Source organism: Mus pahari, chromosome 11 (genome assembly GCF_900095145.1).
Source record: "Mus pahari chromosome 11, PAHARI_EIJ_v1.1, whole genome shotgun sequence".
NCBI classification, from domain to species: domain Eukaryota; kingdom Metazoa; phylum Chordata; class Mammalia; order Rodentia; family Muridae; genus Mus; species Mus pahari.
The window spans coordinates 56189068-56201287 of NC_034600.1; the positions used below are offsets into that span (position 1 = coordinate 56189068).

At 39.9% G+C, this 12220-nt stretch overlaps 1 protein-coding gene across 1 annotated transcript in view; it reads right to left on the reverse strand.

Moving 5' to 3' along the window:
- Positions 1 to 250: 250 nt before the first annotated feature.
- Spef2 (sperm flagellar 2) overlaps positions 251 to 12220 on the reverse strand; it is a 166963-nt gene continuing 154993 nt past the window's right edge. The window contains exons 35-38 of the mRNA XM_021208381.1: positions 10694 to 10873; positions 5373 to 5612; positions 5101 to 5223; positions 251 to 340 (exon numbers count right to left, since the gene is read on the reverse strand). Of these exons, the coding sequence (XP_021064040.1) occupies positions 251 to 340; positions 5101 to 5223; positions 5373 to 5612; positions 10694 to 10873 (633 nt within the window). The remainder of the gene's footprint in view (positions 341 to 5100; positions 5224 to 5372; positions 5613 to 10693; positions 10874 to 12220) is intronic.

The window sequence follows — 12220 nt, forward strand, 5'->3', positions numbered from 1 at the left end:
TCTCTCTCTCTCTCTCTCTCTCTCTCTCTCTCTCTCTCTCTCTCTCTCTCTCTCTCTCTCTCGGCATTTTCTGACTAGAATGTTCTCTGACTTGAGGTTTCTTTGTAAGAGCGTCTCATCAACTGAGCAGGAGTCACACCTACATCCATCACAACAATTCACACAACAAACATCATGGTCAATTTGATTATGAATATTTATTCAGCAAAATGAAAAACAAAACAAAAAAATCAAAACAAAACCACAGCCTTCACTTCTTTTCGTCTGTAAGTCTTGAGGGTGACCTTTCTCCATCACTGCCTTGTGCATGCTCACTCCTTTGAAGAATCATTTTAATGTCCTAAGAGAGAAAAATCAAAGAGCAGTTACAAATGAAAATAAAGAATTTATGACCGATGGACATCGTAGATGTGGCAGTTATTAAACAGTTGCGTTTTACTTTAGTTTTTTTCTTGTGTTTTATCTGAGAAAAATGTTTCCCACTTAGTGTGAATTCCATTCTGCAACCCCCAGTTCTATCCTTGTAATAATAGCTAAGGGTATTAGAAATTCTCCTTTCTAGTCCTGTAATGGAGTTGTCATGTTAAGTAACATTTATAAAAGCAATTACTCAACTCTGTCATATAGTGTGTAAATCAAAAGATTATTTTTCTATAAATGAATAAGACAGTATTCACAATCTATTAAAGAAAAATATAATGCCAAGTTAATCACATCTACATAGAAATTTAAATGTAGAAATTTTGAGCAGTAGATATTCCCCCCTGGGATTTTTCCCATTTCTTGCTTTATTTTCTTACTCTCAGAGATGGTAATGTTAAAAAACTTTAATTTCTTAAATCATAGTTTTATTTCAACATAAATGTGAACTTATATATGTAGAATAAACATTATAATATACACAAAGCACGAAAATTGCATAGTGGTAATATTAATTTTTAATCCCCCCCCCCAAAGTTTAGGAAAATGCTTTACGGATGTAAATTTCTTTACTCCAGAGATGATGGTAGAGCTTTCAGATTGTGGTCACCTCACACGTGAAGACACAGGCTACTTCACTCTCTACCTTGTTGGTTTGTGTATGTGTTCCTGCCAGAACCGATACTGACCGCATTTCTTCAAAACATTGACCTCCTTAAAGACGGCGGGCAACCTTGAGTGAGCTATGTGGGAAAGAACAGTGGCTTGCACTGATTTCTAGTTCCCACTGCTGCAATCCTAGAGGGGTGGGCGTTTATGTTGGTAGACCTTAGTTAATCTGGGAACTAAGGTATTTGTTCTGTGATTGTCTGCACTCCACAGCATGGGCAACGTGACGTACCATGCTCTAGATACATGCCAACCAGCATTGGACAAATTTAAAATAAAACAGGGGGCTGTAGTCAGCAGACTGGAGAGGGGACTGGGAGTGTCGAATGCTTGGAACAGTCACATACTTGTCACAGGAAATTGACTTTGTTCCCGGCTTATGATGTTCTCACTCATTTTGTAACCTTTACCCAAATCATTCCCTTAATGATTCAAAAATACCTTTGGATGTACTTTCTCTGTACAAGGTCTAGAGGACTAGAAAAATAAGTACATGATGTAACTGCAAATCTGTAAAAATAAAAAAAAAATAATCCAGCACCAAATCTGGATTTTCCAATTGTATTCACCTCTGATTCTTCCTGGGATTTCAGTTGAACACTTGGTCACTGTGGCCACCTGCCAGGGAAAATTTTGACTCTCTCCAGAGAGATGAGAACCAAGCCATCTGTCTGCCCATTGAGCTGCCACTCCTCGTGGTTCATCTCACTTGCTAGCGTGCCTGGTTCTGATGTTTCTGTATCCACCTCAGTATCAGTATCAACAGTGGCATCTGCTTCTTATCTGCCGGGAACTGAGCTCAGCATTTTGGTGCTTGTGCACTCATTTTATCCATGCCAAAGCCCCACGAAGAAGGCCTGACAGTTATCTCCATGGTACAGTTGTGAAACACAGGATGCTGTGAAATCGGACCACACATTTCCCAGCATCACACACTTCCAAGAATCTAGGATTTGTTCCCATAAGCACTAAGCCTGTCCACCTCGAAACAGGAGCAGAAATTAGGTGTGTTGTTACTGGTTTGTGTAATCCTTTTTTTTTTCTTTTTTTCTTTTGCAAGTATGTATTTTTAAATGCTGTGGCTTGTACACGCAGACCTTATAAACACAGAACTCTGAAGCAGCAACCTTCATTTTCCCACTGTTTATAATAGCAAACAACTTCTTAACCTTGAAAAACCACATTCTAGCTTTGGCTCTACTTATCTTGAACGATCTTCAAATAACATCACTGTGGTTAAGGTTCATTTAAAAATGTGATCTATTTACTTGTACATGGATACCTGGAGTAAAAATTAACAGTATGAGCATGAGAAGCCCCGATAAGTCTGCAATGTTTATTATCATTCCACTTTCCTTCCTTCCTTCCTTCCTTCCTTCCTTCCTTCCTTCCTTCCTTCCTTCCTTCCTTCCTTCCTTCCTTCNTTCCTTCCTTCCTTCCTTCCTTCCTTCCTTCCTTCCTTCCTTCCTTCCTTCCTTCCTTCCTTCCTTCCTTCCTTCTTTTCTCCCTACCTCCCTTCGTTCTCCCCCTATTCCATCCTCCCATTTCCTACTTTTCTTCTTCTTTTTGGTTAGCAAATATAGGAATGAAATGTCTCAGTGGAAAGAGACCCCTCTTTAGATCTCAAAGCTCTCTCTTTAGACTTTTCAGGACTTTGGTACAACTCTTGTTGATATAGTCCTATCAGTGAGAATCAAATAGCTTCCCACCCTGCTTTTTGATTACTGAGGTCAGCAACAGGCAGGAGATATGAAGGGCAAGGAAAATTAAGAGTTTAAGGATTTGAATCACACTTACCATAAAGAAATATTCGGCCACTGAGTTAACTCACTAATAGTTTACTAATTCACTAACGGAGACATGAGCTAGGTTGCTAGTGTTTTAAGTGATTCTGGCTCTAGGAGTCTGGTTAACTGCAGGATGGTTGGGAGGAGGGGTTCCCAGAAAGAAAGTGAATTGAATACATAAGAAGACTGTGGGAATGTACAGAAGAGGTTCTGATGATCAAGGTGTCAAAATCCTCCTGGCATATTGTGTGGCTGGTGGCTTGGCACATCTGGCATCTGGCTAACCTCCGGGCATAAGGAGGAGCTGTGAGAGCTTTGCTTTGGTGTTTGCATCTTCTCTGCTTGGCAGCCCTCTCTATCTTTGAGCCACCCAGCTTCTATTAAAAAAAAAACTCTCATGATGTTACCATCACTAGACACTACCCTGTGGGAAGTAAACACTTCCCAAAATGGGAGAAACACATCATTTAGAAGATCTCTGGAGCCTCTGGATTTCCCTGTGGATCTTGCAGTTCTTCAGAGGCTGTCTCTCAAAGCTGCTAATCTCAAGGCTTCAGCTGTCAAGCAGGAACCTGAACAGAATCTTCTCTGGCCAGTGTGAAGAGCTGTGGAGCTGCCCTGGCTTTGTTGGAGGTTTTCGCTCCATGAAGGGAGGAAATAGCTGACCTGTCACTTTATGCTCTTACTTATCGTGGGTTGTAGAAAATGAATTCTGTTATACATGATCCCAAGAGATTCAGTACTTGTTTTTCTAGTCAAGTGAGGCCTCTCGCCTTATATGTGGAACAGTTTGTGTAGCATGACAGATGGCATCTAAACAGTCAGGTATTGAACTCACTATATTAAAAATGTAACATGATATCATTAGGTGATGTGGAAATGTTGAGAAAAATTAATAGGATAACATAATCCCATGCTCAAAGCCTATCGATTCCTCAATTGCCTTTTCAAATTCAATGCAAAATGCGGCTTTCATTCTTTTCAGTATTAATTAATCTCACTAATCCAATGGAATCACCCTATACCCTCTACAGACAGCCTTTCACGGAAGACCCTGCCCTTCATGTGGTCCTGCTTCTATACATTGGCTCGGGCCTGCTTTCCACACAGGATGTCTCCATTGCCCCATCCCAGTAGGAAAATGTATACAGACTTTTCTCCCTCTCCCTTCCCAAACCCCAGTCATTTCTACTTTCCAAGAATCTTGTTTTCCCTATTCTTCTAGTACACACAAGTAACAGCTTGAATATCTGTTGTTTTCTACTTGGTTTATTTACATTATGTTATTTGTCTGCCATTATTCTTTTAAAGGTTTCTTTTTCTATTTTTTTATTTATTTTTGATTGGATATTTTATTTATTTACATTTCAAATGTTATCCCCTTTCCTGGTTTCTCTTCTGGAACCCCCCTATCCCATCCCCCTCCCCCTTGTGAAAATTTTATTGGAAACATAAGTATGCACAGAAAAAAAAATGTTATCATCACTTAATAGACAGGACAACTAGTTACCACCTTGGGGCAGGTGGTCTTGGGTTATATAAAAGGACAAGCCAGATGAGCCACAAGGAATGAATTGGTAAGTAATTTCTTCATTTGCTTCTATTCAGTTCCTGCCTCTAGGTTCCCCACTGTGAGTTTCTGACATGGGTTTCACTGATTATGTTCTGTAATCTCTAAACCATATGAACCCTTTCTTTCCCAAGTTTCTTTTGATCATGATACTTTATCAGCAATTGAAAGAAAACTAATACACTCTTATGTGCTACACTGAGTATATATATATATATATATATATATATATATATATATATATATATATTATGATTTGAAAATGGTGACTATACCAGCACTTGGATGGAGACTATAGTCTTGATTATTTCTTTATAGCAGGATGAGTTCTAGTTTCTACACTTTTCTATTGTAGATAAGCATCAGTATTTGCCCAGAACAATTCATATTTCTAATAGTCCACATAACAGCTTTATGTATAACCTACCCACAGCCCTCTCCTATAGCCTCAAGGAAACACTACATACTAAGGTTGTAAATCTATAACAATAAGAATTATCTCAACTGTGCATTAGTGTGCTATCCTTGGACATTGCAGGCTGGAAGGTATGGGCAAGTCAGGGTTGCACTCCTTTAATAGCTCACAGTAGGAATGTCTCAAGTGTACCCTTAGCTGGAACCAAGGAAATTAGGATGATTTTGACTCATACTTACAGGAAATTTATAGTCCACATAATTTGCAATCAGGTCTTGAATGTAAGGATGCTTCAAGAGAATATTAACTTCAATTGGCTCCAGATTCCTGGCACCCAGGTCCTGAAAAGTCTTGATGAAGTTCTTTAACGAGGAATACAAGCAAAGTTAATTTTCCTTGTGATCTTAAAGTTATTTTAAAGTGGATTCATATAATAAAATAATTTACCATAACTTCTCCCCAATACAAAGCACTTTTTAAAAAGCAATTCCACACAAACAGTCTAACCAACCTCTGCATAAATATTCTCTGTCTTTAGGTAGCTGGCAAATCTGTTGGCATCCAGTACTTCATTTCCTCCTCCAAACACTTTGAGCAGTGTTTCCATGGAAATCTTTTCGGTGTTTGCATTTTCAGGGATTTCATCTTCCTTTTGGTCATCTTTCTCCTCCTTCAGTTCTCGGTCCTCTTTTGCACTACTTTCTTCAGGCTCAGGGAATTCCTCAATGGGACTCACAGTGGAGATGGAGGTCTGTAAGATTAGAGGGTGGCAACATGAGACAGACCGAGATGCTTCGAGCAATGGACATGCTTGATCAACCATTCACAAGGACACGCACACCGGGACCATGTAAAGGAAGATCAGTGCCTACTGCAAAACCCATTATAGAAGGAAATGCACTGGCCTCACTCAAAATCAGTGCCAAAGTCCTAGAGCAGTTAACCTTATAGTTAAGAAGTCTCAGTGTGGGTTGCATCCCTTTCATCTCAATCAACCCTCATGTTTACTATACTACCAGGTACATAAGATTCCTCCACAATGGCACATGGAAGTAAATTAGAGTAAATGCCTCCCAGCATCTGCCTGTGGCAGGATTGCCCTTTGAAACTGACTTCAGTCGAGGTTATCTGAGATCTGTAAGACTAACTGTGCCTCTTGACTCCGTAAGTATAGATTAGGAATGATCCAGAATAAATGCTTATGGACACAGAGAGTTTCAACTATAGAAGGTAATTCGGTGTTATGATAAAAATAGATGACTCATAATTCCAAAAGAATAGTGACACAAATTATAGTTTTGTGATGGACACAATTCTGTTATAAAATTTATGGCTTGGAAGGAAATCCAACATGACAAAAATGCACTCATAGAGTAAGTTCATAAAAGGCCCATCAAACTTTTAATTTCCTCTTGCCACTAGGAAAGGAGAACTGATAATTTAGGAGAATGCTGATGTCATTAAATATCCAATTCAGTTGATTTATTAACTGTTAGTCATCATACATGACAGAATAATAAATTAAGCCTGTGGCAGATATGTGTCCGCATGGAGGGACTGCTGTCAGTGTTGAAGAGATAAGGTACAATTGATTCAGCTTGGGAGGTTACCTTGCTTTTGCTGAGAGTTTTTCTCTTTTGCTAAATAGGGAATTTAATTCAAAACTTAAAGGGGGCTTATAAGGGCTGAATGATTAGTGATTAACTATATTTACACATTTGTTAAAACATACATTTTCTACATGTAACAATGAAACACTACATGGCAAGAGTGGGAAACAGGCGTTAGTATCTTCACCTGAACTCTTGGTGATTGCTCCTGTACTTGCTCATCAGTACACAAATCATTTGCTACATGGAGCTTGGACCTAACATTCCTTGAAGAGTGGGTGTGGAATTAATGGTTGTGTATGGGGAACAGTGCACAGGCACTGTGGCAACAGTGCAAAGACAGAGCCTGTGGGCTAGCAAAACCCTGGCTGGTTTGGTGAGCAGGCACTTTCAAAGTTAGGAAAATCTGGTTTCCATGTAGCTATTTGCACAGTTAGGGCAGTGCGTCCTTTTAAAAGGCCTGATACATACACCATGGAATAAATCATTTTTTTAGTCAAAAAATACAACAATTTAAATATGTATCATTTTAGAATAAAGAATCCCTAGCTTTCTGATATCAGAGGGTTTTTTGTTGTTTTGTTGTAGTCTGTTTTGTTTTTGTTTTGTTTTTTAATTCCTATTGCCTTTGCCCAATGGGACTTGTAATACACATTATGGCTCTAAGGTAAGAGAGGAAGGAATGAAGAACGGTCTGGTGTTCTGGGAAGGATAAAAGGCATATGCAAGAAAAGGGTCTACTCTAACAGATACTAGAGAGAGAAACCAGTAATGGTAGCCCGAAGAAAAGCCGGTGCTTTGGAATAGATATCTGTGACATCAAAGCAGAGAGATCCATGCCCTTCAAATAGGGGAAATGGTTGCACCTTTGAGCACTGTAGTAAACTGCTCTGGCTCTCAGAGATTGATCTCAAAGCCTGTTTGCGCTTGTGTCCCGGAAATGATGATTGTGCCTTTCTGTTACGGATTCAGCTCAGGCCTAACCTCCAAAGACAGAAAATAATGTTGGTTCTGAGAACAAAAGCATCACACAAGATGTGCCCATGCTTTGAACTCCAGGGTTTCCAACATGCCGAAAAGAAGGTTTTAATAAGAATTCAAATATGTGGGAGCTGCAAGGTAACAATTTACTAAACTCTAACATCAGAGTCCTGAAAACCCACAGGGGTTTCAAAATTAGCTATTTCCTCAAATTTCACTTACTTAAGGATTGCATTCACTAAAACTTGTACATTCTTGGTAAAGGTTTTGTTCTCTGGCTTTTAAAAAATTACCTAAGAAACAATGGCTTTCCACAGAAGGTCGGAGCCACACTGAGCGAAAGCAACATGGCAGCAAAGATACAGAGGGAGGAACAAAATATAAGACAGGGCGTCCAGATCTCATAATAACATAGGCAGAAGGCAAAGGTTTGATGGAATGCCTTGAGAGTGCGTAGAGGTTAGCTGGAGATGTTATTTCTGAGTGAAGTCTTTGCAGACTCCTGGGATGAGGTTGCCCAGGAAACTAGAACACAGTTGGAAAGGACTCAGAAAGGGAAGGGTATAATTGTGGAATGAGAGAGGTGAGCAGCTCTTGTGTTTCTGAAGTGCTTAGAGTTGATTTCAAGCCCGAGCAGTCCCTGAAGGCCAAAGGGAGACATGCCCCAATCTCTGCAGGCATCCCTGGTTTCTGAACAAAGTCTTTGTGCTTTAAAAGAGAGCTCGAGATGAGCTCTCAAATGGAGGTACTTCCTCTGTGAGGATACTAAGATGATGTCATGAGCAGGCCAGGGACATCAGGGATACAGGCTACCTATTCAAGGTGGCTTGGTGCTACCCACCATAGTGGTTGCTATAGTAATGGTTTTGGTGCAGCCACTCTATCACTGGTCTTTTTTTCTCTGGGCAGAATTATTTGTTCCTCTCCTTATCTCCTTGAACCACCACCTCTCTTCTTGTTTTGGCTCTTTTCACAAACACCGAGCACCAGCTATGTGCAACTACTTTGGAGGACACGAGACAACTTTATCTAGACCCCAGATAGGGATAATCTGGCCATAGGAATCAATGGATAGACAAGGCCCAGCCTAATGGGGTCCTAGAGCTGAGAAGAGAGGTGGATACAAGCCGTCATCCTTAATCCAGAAGCTATCTCCAATTAATAACTGTTCACATATGAAAAATTAGTTTTTGCTAATAGAGTCTCACTGTATATAAAAAAAAACTCTCTTAAGGCCAGGAACCCCATGCCCAGTAATAGATGGCCAACACAAAACAAACTCAATGTTATCTTTGGAGAGCTTTTTGTCATATAATATAATATGCTGTCAGGAATTCTTTAAAACCTAACAGGTCCTTTGCATATATATTTTGAGTTCCAGTTTTGTGTTTTTATGGGGTTTCTCTGTGTGTCTCTGCATCTATATATGCTTCTAGAGCTTTTTCTTTGGTTCTTTCTCTTCAGTTTGTCAGTTTGCTTTGATTTTTTTGTATTCTGTTTTTTAATTTTATTTTACCTTTTATAATTATGTTTTTAGATAACTGTTTGTATTCTAATGAAAGTAAGAAAGAGAGGGAGTGACTTTGTGTGGGTGGAACAGTGAGGGGAATCTCAGAGGAGTCAGAGGAGAGGAACCATAATCAGAATATATTGTATTAAAATATATCTTCAATTAAAAATATATATCTCTAGTTTGTGTTAGCTCCCTGTTTGGTATGCCATTACTTCATTTCCTAGGGCTCATTTCCTTGAGCAATTAGATAGCCTCCTTTCAGAAAAGAAAATTTATGTTTCTATCTGTCACATTTCTGAGGTTAAGCAATGGGCTTGATTTACAAAATGGAAGAATTTCAGTACACTGTTGTCAAACTCCTTCTCAGATCATGCCCTAAATTTGAGGATCCTGAGCAAGTCAAGTGCCTATTGCTCACCAACACCCTGACTTCAGTCTGCTGAGTCCAGAGTGGAAAATGACTTCAAAGAAATTGTAGTTTTACAATGTGAGCAATTTGGTATCACAGGGGACAGGTAAGAGAGAGGAGGGCAGCCATCATCTGAGATCAGGAAAATTCTCTGTGCCTGAGAAGCCATCACACTGAGTCCCCAGGGCAGGCTGTAATTTTGGATTAGTCGTAAATCTAGTATTAGTTTAAAGGATGCACAATCTATGTGGGGATATAGAGACATCACTGTGAAAGTGACAAATGTTACCTCAGGACAGCTGGCTGCACTTAAGTTACTTACATAGAAAAATTCTAAAGAGGCTTTCTAGTGTGAAAAATATCAACCCTCCTTGCTTTCACATTTGCTGTGATATAAGTATTTGAAAAGCCCCATGCCAGCTTGTTGGGCACCAGTCAGCCCTCACCCTGGCCTGGTGCTTATGGTCAATCTTCAGACTCAAATCTAATAGAGCCTATCTCTTCCCACAAGTGAATGCTGTCAGGGGATTCTCCCATTTCTTCCCAATTATCTCTTCTTTTACAAATACATGCAAAAAGGAAATAAATGAGGCTGGGTTCCTAAGGGTATGGATATCAGTCCCTCCCATCATGCCCACAAAGAGCACAGAAAGAATCACCAACAGGATTTCACCCGTGGCAGAAGAGATTGGCAATCAAAGGCCAGAAAAAAGTGTAAGTGGAGCAGGGAACAAGGTCACCTTGTACCCAATAGGAGGCCTTTCTGTCTGAAAACACAAGGGAATAGCCACCACCTGGGAATCACCAGGGGAATGTGTCATGGCTTCCGAATTAGCTAGAAAGTTTCTATACCCTTTGAAGAAAATGATGTTAATGCTGTGGTTTCAGGACTGAAATAAGGTCAAAAGTCATATTTCGGAGGGTAGTGCCTGAGGTCTGAGCTTGCTTCGGGTACATTCCAAGCATACTCTAAAATGTGCATCAGGTTAACAATTCACTTCCTGCTTTTTTTTTTTTTTTGTAATCATTACATCTTGCAAAACCCAGTCCAGTCTGCTGATTTTTGAGCAAACTTCAATCCTACCGAGAGACTGTGAACAGATGTTAATTTTACTACAGAAGTGTTTTGAGTTCCCTGACTTTAGTGCAATTGAAGAAGGTTTACTGGAGGGCCTATTACATGTAAAGCATGGTGTTGAAGACCCAGAAAAATAAGATGAAGAAAAGAAGTGAGTCCCTACTGTCGTTAAGTTTCTACTCCTTTGGCTTCCTTGCTTCCCCTGGAACCCAGAGTTAATCACATTTGTGCCATTTGTTACCTTTTCTGCAGTCAGCATCGGAGTTTCAACCTGGCGGAAGATGTGAGTCCCCACAGCCACACTGAGGGCCCTGTAGACTCCTTCCAAAGTGTCCGGGTGGCACGCAAAATACAGCAGCATCTGAGTGTAGTCAAGCTGAGGTGGATCCTTCTCACAGTCAGCAAACAGCCTAAAGAAGAACTGTGACACACACACACACACACACATACACACACACACACACACACACACACACACACACACACACACACACATACACAGTTTGTAACTGCAGATAAGAATGGGTTCACTGTGGCAGTGAAGAGGCAGACAGGGCACTGAGTGGCAGAGACTCCTGGTAAGCTGTACCTGGATTTACATAAGTGTGAGATGGTAATTGGGCAGCACACCAGGTCACTAATTCTGTGGTCATTGCTACATGACACAGAAATGAAGACAAATCCATCGCTTTGATCTTTTGACAAATGCTTATTGAGTACCATAATGCACTAGTTTGGAGTTTTAAAGTATTTACAATACAATGAATAAGAAGATACCAGCTCTTGAGGAGCTAATTTTGCTATAGAGCAGTGGCTGCTGGACATGGTGCTGTCATGCTCCTGAACTCATTGTCGCTGCGTTTGTTGGCATAAGACTGGCACAAGATTAGACCAGTATCTTTTCACCATAGAAGGAAGGAGGAAGGTCTGACGAGTCCCTCCTCCTCTCTTAGGGACTTATTAACAGGTTATCACTTAGTGGTGATAGGGGATGTGTGACAGTCTCTTCAGTGGTATAATTATGTAAATTCCCCATGCTTCAGGATGTGTTCAGCCAATCCTTTGTAAATTCAGTGGGTCATGTATTTGATGCAGAGAGTGGGAGGAATAGCCTAGCCAGGAAAGAGCACACCAACGGATTATCCAATTGCATTGCCAATCCTTAAAACATTTATATTAGTAATATTATGCAGAATGAGTAGATTATATTTAGAAATATGTTTGTATTTACATATATGTATATAACAACAATTATTGAAAAAAGAGGGCATGAATTTGAAAGAGATCAAAGAGGGGTATATGGGAGTGTTCAGAGGGAGGAATATATGGGGACAGTGATGTAATTGTGATATCAAAAATAAAGTAAAACATCTTTAAAAATTGAATTTAATATAACTGCGTGATTGCTTACTTAAATGTTAGAAAGGAGTAATGTGCAATTTTGAATTGCGGTTTTGAGCTAATGGTTAACTAAAAACAAAACCATTGATGATATATATGTATATATATCATGTACAAGCGATTACAGCAGAGAGAGAGAGAGAGAGAGAGAGAGAGAGAGAGAGAGAGAGAGGGAATTTGCTGTGATGTTTAAATCCACAAATTCAGATTTTCTACTGTATTACTGAATGTGGCTAATTAGAGTATATATGTGTGTGTATATTCAATCATTTGTACACATGCCAGCAAGATTCTGCTGAAGGGACCCTGATATAGCGGCCTCTTGTGAGGCTATGCCAGTGCCTGGCAAACACAGAAGTGGATGCTC